At 39.5% G+C, this 15,924-nt stretch overlaps 1 protein-coding gene across 1 annotated transcript in view; it reads right to left on the bottom strand.

The window, feature by feature from the left end:
- Window positions 1–347: 347 nt before the first annotated feature.
- TNFRSF11B (TNF receptor superfamily member 11b) overlaps window positions 348–15,924 on the bottom strand; it is a 31,786-nt gene continuing 16,209 nt past the window's right edge. The window contains exons 2-5 of the mRNA XM_049854099.1: window positions 10,383–10,752; window positions 5,705–5,896; window positions 3,745–3,969; window positions 348–1,475 (exon numbers count right to left, since the gene is read on the bottom strand). Of these exons, the coding sequence (XP_049710056.1) occupies window positions 1,087–1,475; window positions 3,745–3,969; window positions 5,705–5,896; window positions 10,383–10,752 (1,176 nt within the window). The 3' untranslated portion in view covers window positions 348–1,086. The remainder of the gene's footprint in view (window positions 1,476–3,744; window positions 3,970–5,704; window positions 5,897–10,382; window positions 10,753–15,924) is intronic.

Genomic DNA, 15,924 nt, shown 5'->3' with positions numbered 1-15,924 from the left:
CAACCAAAAGAACTTAAAAGGTTTCATCTCAATATTAGTGGCAGCCATCGTTAGCGGGTTGCACCATCTGTAATGCTAACCCTGCCTTCATAAGTTCTTCAGGCCTCCGCAGAGTTGCTTGATAAATTGGACAAGGAATCTGCATTTTTAACATCTCCCAGATGACCCACCCAGATGATGCAGGTAATAAAGGAACAACGGTAATCATGAAAGCTCAGATCCCACAATGTCTCATTCAAATGAAAACAAAAGGAAAAGCAATGAAAAATAATTTGAGAAGTTTAATGATGTTGTTTATATGGTAAAATCATAAAATCTTTTAAATAAGGTACATTCAATTTCTCAGAGCATCTAAATATTCAGATAACTTATATTTCATATACTTTCCAACATTAAACAACTGACTAAATAATGCATTTTCTATACAATGATATAACAGCTTATACAGATAAAATTATATTACAAAAACACTCCACATAGGAAGAATCGCAGTACCTATTAGAAAATGCTACACACTTTCTGTTTAAAAATATATTTTATCTCTTTCATCTGTCATAATAATAAACAGAATATAATTTTTTCTTTCTAAAATTAAGTCTTACACAATTTCCCTTTAGGATGATAATATGTACAAACCTTATATCTGAATGAATATAAATAGCAAATACTGAAATAGTGTTACAGATATATTAGTAACTTTTACAGAAAAAAAATGGCTTTCTAATAAAGCCTATAGCACTGCTGAAATCTCAAAGCTATTTAAGTTAGACATTCCCATATTTAGTAAGGCACAATGGAGTCTAGTTTATTATTTCCAGTTGAATTACTGCAAGCAGTAATAAAGGAAAATATAGTCAGTAGATATTGGACCAGATCTGACAGGCGGATAAACCATTTGGGGTTTATTAAACTTTCGGGGAGTGCTAGTTCTTTCTCCACACCATGGTTTCTTTGAGTGCCCTGGGCAAAATCTAGTCATTGATGACGAGAAAGGAATCACTGTACCCCCTCAAGTGCCTGAGAAACAGTTTACACACCCATTGGATCTGGCTTATTGTGAGGAAACAGTCCAAGGGCCATTTCCGGTTATAGGCAGCTTATTTTTACTGATTGGACCTGGTTCCCTATCATTTCTAAAAACAGCTTCTGATATAATCTGTACATTGTGAAGCTGTGAAGGAATCTGATGGTCTTCTTCAGACTCTGAGTGACAGTTTTGGGCAAATGGTATGTTTTCAAATGCTTCAGTCCATGCATGAGGCCCTTCAGGGTGTCTTGGTCACCATTTTTCATTCTCCACAGGCTGAGCAGCTTTAGTATCTGTTCACTTGATTTGCATGCCTTCATTGTTCGTTCAATGTCTTCCTTTTCAACTTTCTTCCCCGGCAAGCTTTCCATCAAGCTGCTCAGCTGCTCGAAGGTGAGGTTGATATGCCCAATGTGGCGCTGCACACTGTTTTCACAGAGGTCAATATCTGCAGAAAGCAAAGGCCCAAAGAGAGGTTAAAGTAATTTTATTTACCTAATGCCACCACAAACCAGCCTGTTCTCTTGGAATTTTATAATTTTATTTAAAGGATAACCTTTCATTTGTTTTTTTTTGGGGGGGGTGGGGAAGGGGGCTAAAGTGATGCTACTCTGAGAACTAAGGTAAATATTATTTTTCATTGCAATAGGAAAATATGCTATGTCTTCTAGGCATCTGACAACCAAACCCAAACCCAAACCCACTGCCGTCGAGTTGATTCCGACTCACAGCGACCCTATAGGACAGAGTAGAACTGCCCCATAGAGTTTCCAAGGAGCACCTGGTGGATTGAAATTGCTGACCTCTTGGTTAGCAGCTGTAGCCCTTAACCACTACGTCACCAGGGTTTCCAAGGCATCCGACAAAGCATTGTTAAAACAGCTGCCATCGAGCTGATTCCAAGTCATGGTGACCCCATGTGTGTCAGTAGAACCGTGTTCTATAGGGTTTTCAAAGGCTGATTTTTTGGGAGTAGATAGCCAGGCCTTACTTCCAAGGTATCTCTGCATGGACTTAAACTTCCAACCTTTTGGTTAGCAACTAAGCGTGTTAATCATTTGCACCATCCAGGGACTCCAGAGCTTTGTGAGAAGCACCCAGTTTTGGAAAATTAACAGTAGAAAATTACAGACACACTCTCAGTTCTCTAAGAAATGTCTATATAATTTCAGAAACAGAAATCATTTTGTAAGATCAACTTTAATTATTTGATATCTGATATATGCACAATTTGAAAAGAGTTGCTTGGATTACTACTGTTGAAGGAAGTATCTGAAAACCCAATAATATCAGGCTGAGGAACTGGAGGATACACACCAAAACCAAAAAAACAAACCCACTGCCATCAAGTCGATTCCAACTCATAGCGACCCTAGAGGTCAGAGCAGAACTGCCCCATAGAGTTTTCAAGGAGCGCCTGGTGGATTCGAACTGCTGACCTTTTGGTTAGCAGCCGTAGTACTTAACCACTAAGGATTTCCAAGGATAAACACAGCCTAGAGAATATTTCGGTGATAAGTGTTCAGCCATATACAAAAGACCGAGTAACTAACATTCCTATTGATGACGTGAGTCATTTAATATCTGTGAGCCCTAAGGCAAATCAGTTCATCTTTCTGGGCTGAACTGTCCTCATTTATAAAAGGGAGAATTTGGTCCCTTCCAATTCTAACAGTCTCTGATTATCTACTTCCCTTTCTTTTTGCTTCAGGGCTAGTTATACTTTCAAAGAATACTTCTGGCTTGCCAAAAACAAAAGTTTACCCTTTTGCACAAACAAAAGCATTCTGCTGTCAAATATTTTACTCCTAGTATCTGTTGCCTTGGTTTCCTATGTTTGAGGCCTTTTGGGTAATGTAGGATTACTTAGTGACTTTAGCTGTCAGTGAAGAACAGATTGAATTTCTCACTGGCACTATCTGTATTAGGAAAACTTTCCCTCATTTTTTACTGGCATATCTCCCAATGCTAACTGAAGTCAGAACTCCTTCCCCTGTATATTGTAAGGCTTACAGTCTACATGGTACTTATGAAGGCCATTCCTTCTCTCCAGTTTCTTTCACATCATAAACACACACACACACACACACACACTCACACTCATACTCTCTCTCTCACCATTTCTAAAGCAGATTATTTATAAGCCTCCTAAAATATGAGAGTACTTGGTTTTAAACCAGCTCTTTCCAAGACGCTCAGTTTTCAGACCTTATCTCACTAATCCTTACCACATATTCTATTAAAATGGTAATTTTAAAATAGGCTGTGTTGTGAGGGCTCATGAGAGGATATCTGTAAGATACTTGAAGCCTTTATGAGGAAAACTACCAGATAAATACAACATAGAAATACCAGCTAAGATCCAAATGGTTAAAGGACTTCTAGGTAGGCCAGAGGGGATGCTAATAAAACACCTAGGGAGTCTGGAAGCAGAATCTCTGAGATATGCCCTGCACTTGAAATGCATTGTCTCTTCTTTTGGAGTATTCAATATACTTACCAAAAAAAAAAAGTGGGGAGGAACATAGTCATAAAACCTCGCATGACTGCTTAGGAACAGCATCTACACTTATCACAAGTAGAAACTCTTCTCAGTCCAACAATGATTCCAAAGGGAAGCAACATCTACACAACTCAACAGGCACATAGCCTTATTCCTAGTTTATGATAAAAGGCCTCTGATTTCTGATAGACTTGTACATCCCAGATTACCATACCTTGGATGATCTTCTTGACCATATCTTGGTCTTTGTTTTGATGTTTCCATAGCTTCAGCAGCTGGAAAGTCTGTTCTTGTGAGTTGTGTCGCCGTTTTATCCTCTCTACACTCTCTGCATTGACTTTGGTGCCGGGCAAATTGTCTACCAGGACAGTGAGCCAATTAGGGGTAAACTTTGTAGGAACAGCAAACCTGAAGAATGCCTCCTCACACAGAGTGATATCTATGAAGGGGGAAAGCCAAGAAGATTTACTCAACTATTGAATTCTTGGAAGTCTATTGGACATTAACGGAAATAAGAAACCAGTGTAACTGAGTTTTTCAGGATATAATATGCTAAAATGCAGGGTTTGAATAAAATCAACCTCTGTTAGCTAATCTTAGTGGCAGAGTATCTACACAGGCTGGGCTCATTCATATTCTCTCTAAAGTTCTCTTTGGAAACATAAGCTTTTTTTTTTTTTTTTTTTGGAGTGGTGGGGGAGTTTAATAAATGTCAAAAATAATATTGACATAAATAAATTCAGCCAAAAATGAATTATATAATTTAATTTTTTTTAATGTAAATACTACATTCTGTGAAAGGTTTACCTAGTGCCCACAGGGTACTTTAAGATCATTGTCAAAATGAACATCTCTGCCTTTAAAGAGCTTGAAAAGTAATCTAGAAAAATATTTTATGCACACATACAAACACAGTTTACCTTTGAGAACAGGCAGGATGTAGATACGTACGTGGAAACATACATCAAAAGGGAAAATAATCAAACACAAATACATGCCATTTAGAAGAGAAGTGCAGTGGCCTGGGTGTCTGGGTAGGGAAAGTATATCCAGGGTTTACGAGTTAGTCTTTGGATGTGTCAGGCCTGGGTTTGAATCCTGGCTCTACCACTCATCACCTATGGGACCCTCAGGGACCTTCACAGGGTTGTTGTAAAGAATAAAGCCCATAGTAAAATGCCTGACACATCATACGTGCTCAATTAATGATAAAAATAAATTAAGAAGCTAATTAAATAATTATAGAGAACGTTAAAGTCAGAAGATACCTAGTAATTCGTCCGTCTTACTACCCCCTCCCTCATTTCATTCTTCAGATAAGAAAGCAGAAAGGCTAAATGACTTGTCTAAAATTTTAGTTGTATAGTGAAAATGTGTTGACACTGGGTTGGAATCTAAATCCTCCAACCTAGACTTCTCTGTTTCATAAAGTTGAATATTGTACAAACGGATGGGGAGAGTCAAGCCACTCCATGACACTGATGAAATGCACACAATATCATGAACAGTTTGATGCTCCCCACACACCCTCAGTGTCCTGAGTCTTTGAGTAGAAGGTTTGAGACTAGTTCAGTGGTGGGACTGATATGGAGAGGATACCAACCTGCTCAGTACCATTACTAACATGGTGTACATGCAGATAGCTTGATCTTGGAGACAGTGACCTTACTGGGTAAAGAATTTAAGGCAACCACAGGGAATCTGGAACTTCCATGCCATCAATGCAATAATTCCATTAGTAAGAAAGCCGATTATACATTTCTAATTTGTCACCTGTGTATGTCACTTCGCTTCTTAGTTGCCAATTTATGCTTTGTCTAATAATGTACGCATTCTTGAAAGCAAGAAAAATGCTTAACTTAAAATATTCTACAACTTGGACTGGGCTAATTTGACCTCAATCACAATCTTTACACTGCCGTTTTCTACATGGGAGAGATTTGACTTGAATGTGAAAAGAAGAGGAAAAAGTCTGCATTTGGAGTGTGCTCTGTGAGAACATGGGAATTTCTGAAGGACTGTGAGTGATGACTTTAGCAATGATACACAGAAAACAGTCTTAGGTTGTTAAAATTCAAAAACAGGAAAATGTGAGTTTGACAAAGGGCCTTCTGTTCAACTCAAAGTGATACTATAAAAATGCTACCAAGGCTTAGATTTTGGAACATAATTACCTATTCCACATTTTTGAGTTGATTCACTATTTCCAGAGCATATATTGTCATGCGTCGCGTTTCCTTTGTGAATTAGCAGGAGACCAAATGCACCGCAATTCGTGTGTTTTCTACAGGGTGCTTTAGATGATGTCTCATTCGAGAAGAACCCATCTGGACATCTTTTGCAAACTGTATTCCGCTCCGGGGTCCCTATAAACAATACCAAGTGATTTAACAGCTTCTTATCAAATACTTTCACAGCAGATACCTTCATAACGCAGTTTTGGAAACACCTTCCACTTGGTTTTTACTACTACTATAATGGTGCACAAAAATTGATTCATTCTTCACTTTGCAGAGAGAGAGAGAGAGAGAATGAAACTTCTACAGTTAGCCCCTTAGGCAGTCTTCTCTCTTTGTAATACAAACGCAAGCTTGTTTTGTTGTTACCGACAAAACTCATTTTATTTGAGAAGGGAAAGAAGTATATGGTGTTCATTAGTCCTGCCTGTGCTAAATTGTCATAAGCCTTGTTGTCAACTCTGCTCTTCACACACTAATTCCTGGAAAAATCATGAAGGTAACTGCTATGTGTCTGCTATAATATCATTCTTAGAAATCAGTACCCATTGAGCACCACATATCATTAAAATCCAATTGGTTCCTGGTGAAATTCTGTTTCCTAAATCCTAATTGTGAATCCTCATATGCGTGCAAAAGTTGGACAATGAATAAGAAAGGCTGAAGAAGAATTGATGACTGTGAATTATGGTGTTGGTGAAGAATATTGACTGTACCATGAGTTGCCAAAAGAACAAACAAATCTGTCTCGGAAGAAGTATGGCCAGAATGCTCTTGAGAAGCAAGGATGGTGGGACCTCATCTCATGTACTTTGTACATGTTATCAGGAGGGATCATTCCTTGGAGAAGGACATCATGCTTGGTAAAGTAGCAGGTGTGCGAAAAAGAGGAAGACCCTCAATGAGATGGACTGACCCAGTGGCTACAACAATGGGCTCAAACATAGCAATGACTGTGAGGGTAGCTCAGGGCAGGGCAGTATTGCATTCTGTTGCACATGGGGTCACTATGAGACAGAACCGACCCGACAGCACCTAACAACAACAATTGTGAAGTAACTCGTAACTATGCTAACCTTGAAAAGTAAAAATTTATAACATTACAATAAACTTGAAGGCGGCAATGAAGTTGGCAGCGGATTCAAAAGCGTAAACCTGCAGTTAAGCTAAGCTACACAGTAAATGGAAGATGATCTACCATTTGCTTATACAGTTGTGTAAAAAGCAGAGTTGTTTAAAAGCTTCAGGGAAGGGTGACTGCAAGGGCATTTTATTTCATGGTGGAAAGATATTTGAAAAATTTAGAGAAATCATTGTAGGAGCAAATTTAACCAGTCAACAGCTAAAGATGCTATTAAAAATTAGTACCTTCAAACCCTTGACTCTATTATGCACGGACAGGTCATACATTACAGTGTATTTGCATATGAAAATACCTCCATCTAGTGTAAGCTAGTTGAACAGATTTAGACTTCAAGGTTCACATGTAGCTTTTACAGGCTAATTCTGGGTTAGCTGCAATAACAAGTAAAAAAGAGACAAATAAAAGTTATTAAATTTCATTTACTAAAAATTTCAGCCCTCTACTTCATTGTATTTTTTACCAAAAACCAACTCGAAATAAGGGGGAAAAAAGGATTGGTTCTAGTTTCATCTCCTGTCTCTTTCCTTTCTAGAAGGATTGATGATGCATTGACCAGTAAAAATGACAAAGGATCTGACAGAAACCAAGAGGAGGGGGAAGCCAAAGGCCTGAAACTTCCACACATTAAATGTCATGCCCAAACCTGTGGTGACATTATCTTAGGAACCACCTCACAAAGAGGGTCTTTTGAAGTGTCTTTTTGGTACTTTGATTACTACATCCACTCTCCTTAAGCAGGATTCGACTCTACACTAAATCATACAGGATCATAAGCAGAAGTATTTGAACAGGGTTTCCATGGTATTTTCCCATTGCTAATTCTTGGGAATTAGTGACTATTTAAGTCTGGATCTAATTCCCCCTTTGCCCCCTGCCATATGTTCTGGAAAAAAAAAAAAAAGACCTTGTCATTCTTGAGATACATATTTGTGGCTTGGGTCTTCTCATGGATCCTAATGAAGTCGTATGCACAAAATACTCTTCTAGGTAATTTAGCCTTAGCAAACATCCCTTAGCAACAGGAATCCAAGAACGATAGGGGGCAAATTTCTTAGTACAGATACAGGCTTTATTTAAAGACCTTTCTGAAGAGGACTTCCCGCTTTTTATAATTGTTAGAATGTTTTTAAAACTATATCCATCTAAGTAAATGATTTTGCCTTATTAATAGCAATGGAAATATAAAAATTATAACCTGGCAGGCAAAATGTGAAATATCCTGATAATGAGAAGGGCTCTGCCTTGCAGTTGACAATTTCACCATACTAGTAGAGCCCTGGTGGCGCAGGGTTAGCAGACAGAATGGAAGGAAATAAAATCTGGAGAGGAGGCAATCTGGCTTAAAGTAATACACACACACACATAGAGAGAGAGAGAGAGAGAGAGAGAGGAGAATGGTTAGTAAATGCTATTTAATAAGAAATGAATAAATACTATTTAATAGGGCATATGAGTAAGACCTCATATTCCTTCCTTCTATTTGGGCTGGAAACTCCTTATTTTTCATGAGGAGTCACTGTGTGGGTGTTTAGGGACGGAGAGGTAAATAAGCCCCACTGTGGTGCTGCAAAATTAAATGTCTACCTTGTCTTCAGTCTTCTGACTGCCTGCTTCCCTCATTCTACAGAGATATTTTCATGCTTACGTGACGAAAATCCTTGCCATTTCCATTATTTTTCAAAGTTTTCTAGTTTTAAGCTGTACAAGTCATGCTTAAGTCATTTTTCTGCATTGCGCAACTTGAATTAAATGGACTTGTTTTTGTTGGATGGGCTTTCCTCCCTACAGCTTGGCTTGGCTTTGGCGTCCCTAAATATCATCCAGTAAAACAAGGATACGCCACCAATTGCTCCCTCAAATTCTCATAAACCAAAAAGCCAAACCCGTTGCTGTCGAGTCATTCTGACTGAATAGTGACCCTACAGGACACAGTATAACTGCCCCACACGGTTTCCAAGAAACAGCTGGTGGATTCGAACTGCCGACCTCGTGGTTAGCAGCCAAGCTCTTAACCACTGTGCCACCCAGGGCTCCCAAGTTCTCATAGTAGAGATACTTTAAGTGAGTTTCATACAATTTTCAACCTCTGTGATTAATTTTGTAAGATTGCAACTTAGGAAACTCAATATGTTTCAATTTTGGTTTACATTTCCTAAAGTATTTGCCATCTAAAAATACAGATTCTGTATACCACAACTTCTGAAAATTAAAATAGTTACAAAAAATTGTTATTGTCATGTGCTGTCTAGTCAATTCTGATTCATTGCAACCCTACAGGAACGAGAACTGCCCCATAGGGTTTCCTAGGCTGTAATCTTTATAGCAGCAGATTGACATATTTTTCTCCCGCGAGAAGCTGCTGGTAGGTTCGAACTGCCAACCTTTTGGTTAGCAGCCCAGTGCTTAAGCATTGCACCACCAGGGCTTCTTTTACAAATAATCAGTGCCCTCTAAACCAGTGGTTGTCAAACCAGGAGTGAGGAACTTCGTCTGTCATAACTGGGGAATGGGTGCTATTGGCATCTAGTGGTAGAGACCACCCTACAATGCACAGGACAGCTGCCCACAACTAAGACGTATCCAGCCCAAGTGTCCTTAGTACTCAGACTGGAAGACCTGCTCTAACCCGAGTAATCAGAATTTGTACAGATCACTATTTCCTCTAGGAGAGTAACAAAATACTCTTGATTTTCCCATCATGAGAGGATACAGACTACACTGTGGCTTTGTCCAGGTAGAAAAAACGTGGGTTGCAGCTTCCAAAGGCTCAATGAGCACTGGCCCTAACCTACAGTGCTCAGAATGCAAAAAAGAGAAAGCACTTTGTTTACAGACAAGTACTTACTCTTGGCTTGATGATCTGTTTTGTCTAAGATAAAGCATAAGCCCATTGAAGCGACCCCGCTGCAGTCTTTATCCTCCCAGACACTCAACTCCCATGCCAAAGGGAGAACTAGCTTCATTTTTAATAATGAAATACATTTCCCCTAACCATTCCCATTTTTTACATAATTAATCATAACGGTTCATTGTTAGTGCTCTGGAGCCTCATTAATATCAGCATAATTACTCTCTTGGTATCAATTAACATTTCTGATGTTTGTCAAAAACATTGCAGTTTGAAGCTGCCCAGGCGACAGTGAAACATAGAGGTATATATCAACTAGAAACAGTGCGACTCAGAATGTGTTCCTTTAAAAAAGAGCAATCCATCATGCATCTCATTAGAGAGCAATTTGCTGCATTTGAGATTTGTCACCAAGTTGCCCCTGTAGTGCCAAAGGATTCCTCTGAGGGATGCTGCTTCGGCAGCCATCCAGATGTATAGTACGTACCTAGTGGGTTCCATTACCACTGCAATTTGCTATCCTGTAATGTCATCAGGACAGAAGTGTTCCCTTAACCTTTCATTACTACGTGACTTTGTACAATCCTAATTAATTGTGCCGCACATTGAAAGCTGATACGTACCAGCTTGTGCCACTCCAAATCCAGGGGGACAGCTCCTGTGCTTCAGGCAAAACTCTACCTCCAGGTAGCGCCCTTCTTGGCATTCGCACACGCGGTTGTGGGTGCGACTGCACTCCTGCTTGACGTACTGCAGCTCCTTGCACACTGGGCTGCAGTATAGACACTCGTCACTGGTGTGCCAGCTGTCTGTGTAGTAGTGGTCAGGGCATGGGATACACACCGTCTTCCTCCTTGCTGTACAGTGCTGTTTTAGGTAGGTGCCAGGGGGACATTTGTCACACATCAGCTGACGGGAGGTTTCGGGGTCATAATGAAGGTACTTTGGAGGAACGGTTTCCTGGGTGGTCCATTTAATAGAGATGTCCAGGAACTACAAGGAGAAAGGGAAAGAGTGGGAACTTAGCATGGAAATAAGAGTGGTTGGTTGTTCTATACAAAGGCATCATTAAACTCAAAAAGTCCTTTACTACCTTAAGCCTAATGTACCTGTTGAAATGCATCGCAGAGGAGGTTCAAAACCACAATTTTTTCCTATAGTAGCTTAATCTCAAAGATAGAGAATGCTGGTGGCAGCAAACATATTAAGTAAATCCAGACTCATAGATGACTGGGGTGGAAAGCTCATCAGAATAGAAATCCTTACACTGAGATGTACCACTAAATGGCCATGGGGCCTGATGACACTTCTCTCCCCAGGCTTCAGGATTACCTCTAAATTAGTGAGTTGGATGAACTGGTGGTTCTTAGAACAGCTATACCAGAATCACCTAGACTCCTTTTTAAAATACAGATTCTTGGGATTCGTACCCTAGACATTCTGATTCCACAGGTCTGGAGTTGGGCTTTGGAATGTCAAAAGCTCCTATAATGGTTCCTGTAAGTGGGGTATACACTTAAGAACTACTCTTCCATTCATTCATTCATTCACCTGACACATAGTTTTTGAGCCCTGAGTGTGTGCCAGGCTCTGTTCTGGGCTCTTGGGATACAGCTGTAAATTAAACAGGCAAAAAACCCTGCCTTTGTGAAATTTACAATGGGGGGGGGATAAGAAACATAATAATATAATAAATTATAAATAAACTGTATGTTAGAAGGTGATACCAAAACCCAAAACCCATTGCTGTCAATTCCGACTCATAGCGACCCTATACGATAGAGTAAAACTGCCCCATAGGGTTTTCAAGGAGCGCCTGGTGGATTTGAACTGCCGACCTTTTGGTTAGCAGCTGTAGGACTAAACTACTATGCCACCAGGCGCTGTTAAAAAAGTGAGCAGATAAAAGACATTGGAAACATGGAAGGGAGGTTGGGAAGATTCCAATTTAAATGGGGTGGTTACAGTAGCCATGTTTAGGACTGGATGTTATCTCTTTTCGTTTTCACATTCTAAGACTTAATAATTCCAACCAAAAAGTGAAGTAAAGAGCTAGCGACGTGTGAAGGTTACATGATTACATCAGGTCACTCCTATCATTCATCAATTCATTCATGCAACAGCTATGCCTTACATGCCTACTACACGTCAAGCACCAGGAAGATGCTGGTGAATAAGACATGATCCCTGCCCCCATGAAGCTTGCAATCCAGAAGAGATTCCAGAACTTTAAGACTGTCATTCTCTTCAGAATATCATCTGATCCAGTCTTAACTCACACAGGTGAGTAAATTCCAGAAAATTAAATGACCACCTCTTTTCAGGTTAATTGGGAAAGATTTCAGGGAGAGAGGCAGGGTTTCAAAAGTTTCATATAAAGATGGCCAGAAGAAGTCTGCACAGAAGGAGAGGAGATGCCATGGGTGAGGGTACTGCTTTGGAGGGCACTTCCAACTGGGAATTCTACCTTGTGTATTCTAGATTTCAAAAGGTCTTCAAGAGAGCACTGAGGGTAATCCTTCACCTAAATTACAGGAAACACACACACACACAAAAGAAAGAAAGAAAAACCAGTGTTGTTTGTGTGTACGGGGTGGTTGGTTGGTTTGGTTTGTATTGTTTGTGTTTGGTAGAGGGCTCTGACTGTTTTCAGGCTTTGGGGAGGTAGCAGTCCAAACACAATCATTATTTTTTCCAAACTCTTCTTTGCAGAACTCAGTAAATTTTACAGGAACCCCCTGACCTACCAAAAGCCTGCCAAGCTAGAGAAACAGCACTGCCTTTGATTTGGGGGTGGCAAAGGCAAAGAGTAGCCATTGCATCAGCATTTAGGCATTTTAATCTAAGTCACTTCATTAACTTCTTACTGAACCATGGAAAGCTTCAGGTCTGATTGTACCTAATATGAGCTGCTAAACCAGAAGATTAAAAGAATAACATTTCACCCAGCTCCATGTCTCTTTTAACTGAGGGCAACTGTCAAAAAGAAACATTCTTTGATGTAAGAGACCCCCAACCAACACAAAGAATAAAGAGCAAAAATGGGGCTGGTTCAGTGGTTTTCTCAGGAAATTCTCTTGACCTGGGGGTTTCTGGGGGAAAGTATGTTCTTGAAATTCACTTTCTCCCAAACTAGGAGAAAGAAATGGGCCAGTAATCCAAAAACCCACTGCCATCAAGTTGATTCTGACTCATAGCGACGCTATAGGACACAGTAGAACTGCCCCATACGGTTTCCCAGGAGTGCCTGCTAGATTTGAACTGGTAACCTTTTGGTTAGCAGTCATACCTCTTAACCACTATACCACCAGGGTTTCCAATGGACCAGTAGTGGCTGGAAATTCTGATTTGATCTAGGTTTTTCAGAAACAGATGAACCTATTTATTCATTCAACACGTATTTATCGAGCATCCACTATGTACCAGGCATTGTAGAAGGAAACTAGTTAACGATGGTGAACAAAACAGGAATGGGGTTTGCCTTCATGGAGCTCACAGTTTGGTGAGGAGCAGACAGAAAATAAGTAAAGAAATAAATAATTACAAGTAATGGTAAATGTTATTAAGGAAACAAGCAAGGTGAAATGACTGACTTTGTTGCTAGCTGGTCATTAAAATATTTCTTGAAACAGCTTTCAAGCCCCCTTGTGTAGATTTGGCTCAAATCTTTCTAAAATGCTCAACGCTAAGGAATGAGGGTTTCCCAGTGCAATCTGCAAAGACTCATGCAATGAGGAAATACTTATTTTCTCCTGTTGTTGGCTTTTGATTTCTTGGAAAGCCACTTTTGAGGGTTTTGTTTTCAAGAGGCATGGCTCAGAGATCCAGAGAGACTCCTTTGTCTTGAGTGCTACTGTTGAACGAGCCATATTCTGGTAGGGCTGGAAGTCCTGAGTTTCCCCCCAGCCCAGCTCCCCACCTCCCCCCTTTCCCATGCCATCCTGGAACAGGTGCCCTCATTTGTTCATCAGTGCTGGCTCTTTTCTACCTTACCGAGAAGTGCTGAGGATATATGGGAAAACCCGGCAGGTTGGGCTTGTGTTTCTCACTAGAGAAACTGTATAAATATAAGATAGACCAAGAATCCTGATACCACTTGTATTTTTCTAGGTAATTGCACACGGCATTGTTGGTTTCCTGAAACCATGCTTTGAAATGTGTTTTCATTTCTTCAAAATACAGGAAAATTGGGATGACGGAAATCCATAGGGTAAAAAAATTAATAAGGTTGATTTAAGGATTAGAGAACAATTATGTTAGTGAAGGTAATTTCTTCAAGGTGGACATATAGAATTAACATACATATTTTTAAAAATCAGAAAGCCTTGAAGAACTGTAGACTTGTTTTCAACAAGTTCACCTGGGTCTCTTGTGTTTTATTTGAAAATTTTCCACTTTGGTTAAAAAGACAGAACTGTGAGTGGCCAAAATTAGATGTTTAGATCTCAGTCTCTGGTTAGCCCCAGTTCCCATACTGAATTTCTGGTGAATGGAACCAGTTTGTGGACAGAGGATGGGCAAGATTAATAGAGCTCTTCACCTCAGTCCTCTCTCTTACTTTCTTTTGCATTTCCTGGACAAAGCAACTAAAAAAAAATGCTATGTGACAGATCATCTGACTACTGGCTGGCTCTCCTTTCCCATGTGATAGTATTTAGAATCTAATTACAGCATAAAAGGAATTTTTGTGTAAAATGCAGTATCCGAATAACCACCAACGAAGATCTGCAAAAGCTAGGACACATATACAGGTACGTCTGCAGAAGAAGAAAGTGTTTGGTATAGAAGAGGCCACTCTGTTTTTGTGTTTTAGATGCCTTACTTTTGAAGAAAGGTTAAATGAAATTTCTTTCCAATTTTTTTCTTTCATGCCCTTCCCATTCCCTTTCTACTCATTCTTTGGTGGAAAAGCCTTGTGCTTGAAGGAAACCCAGAATTTCTCCAATCTAATGCTTCCCACCAGTCCAAGAGTCTTCCAGAAATCCCCATGCATCTTTTCTTGAAATGAAAGTGAAGGCTCCATCTCTAATAGTTTGGTCCCTCTCACTGCCTTCTATTTTTAACATTGGGCAGTGTTAAAGAATTTTCCATTTCAAATCCAGCCAAAAACTGGGTTTGTTCTCATGTTCTCTTTCTTCATTTATCAGATGTTAGCAGACGATGGTGATGGTAGTAGCTGAAGGGGATGGGCAGGTTGGATCGCTATGGAGTCGGAATCCAGTAGATGGCAAGAGGTTTGCTTCTTTGTTTTTTTTTGAAAGCCCCTTCTAGCTCTAACATTGTAATAGCCTGTGGTTGGAATGGAACCACTTACTGACTAATTAGCTGATTGGAAACAACCGTCTTGCTCTAACCCCCTACATACTTCTTGCTCCATCCTGTTTTACTTGTGAAACCCCTTTTACAGCAGAACTCACTTTACCCATCTCCACTGAAGTGGTTTTGCAGATTCGCCTATGTCTCCCATTCCCTCTATAAAATCAACTGATGCCCCAGTACCCGAATTCTCAACTATGTCATTTCTCTAACATGCCATCTACTTCTGCTCTTACCTGTGGAGTTCTATGCTTAACAAAAGACAATTGTGTGTTGCTAAAGCTATTTATGCGAGTTGTATGTGTCATTAAAAAAAATTCAATTAAATATTATGTAAATCAATAAACATGGGTATAAAAATTTTTATTTTTTTCAAAAGCTATTAGAATTAGAATCTATTTTTCTATGAAAAGTAAACTGAATGCTTTGGAATGACTGGATAAAGATGAGCCACAAAAATGGTTTACCTAATTATTTGATTACTCATCTAACTCTCGGTCCCAAACACATACAAAATTTTCAATATGATTTCTTCATATTTAGGAAGTAGAATGGTATGGTAATAATATGTACAGACAGGAAAAAAGGGGAGAGGGGCAATATAAAGATGGAATTCTGTCCTTTCTAGTCCACTCTAATATCTATGTATTAAACTCTACTTTATGCCAGGCAGTGAACTAATAAACTTTATAATATTTTGGTTAGTACTTCCTTTAGGATGCTTTACCATTATTATCATTAAACCTCAACCGGCTACAAAAATGAGTCTTAGAAAGGGTCATTAACTTGTCCCAAGTCACAGTAATCAATGGAGGCAGAATTCAAATTCAGGGTGTTTGCCAAATAATA

Source organism: Elephas maximus, chromosome 15 (assembly GCF_024166365.1).
Source record: "Elephas maximus indicus isolate mEleMax1 chromosome 15, mEleMax1 primary haplotype, whole genome shotgun sequence".
NCBI lineage: Eukaryota > Metazoa > Chordata > Mammalia > Proboscidea > Elephantidae > Elephas > Elephas maximus.
The sequence above is the reverse complement of the archived record's forward strand: the minus strand, read 5'-3'. Positions and strand labels throughout refer to the sequence as shown.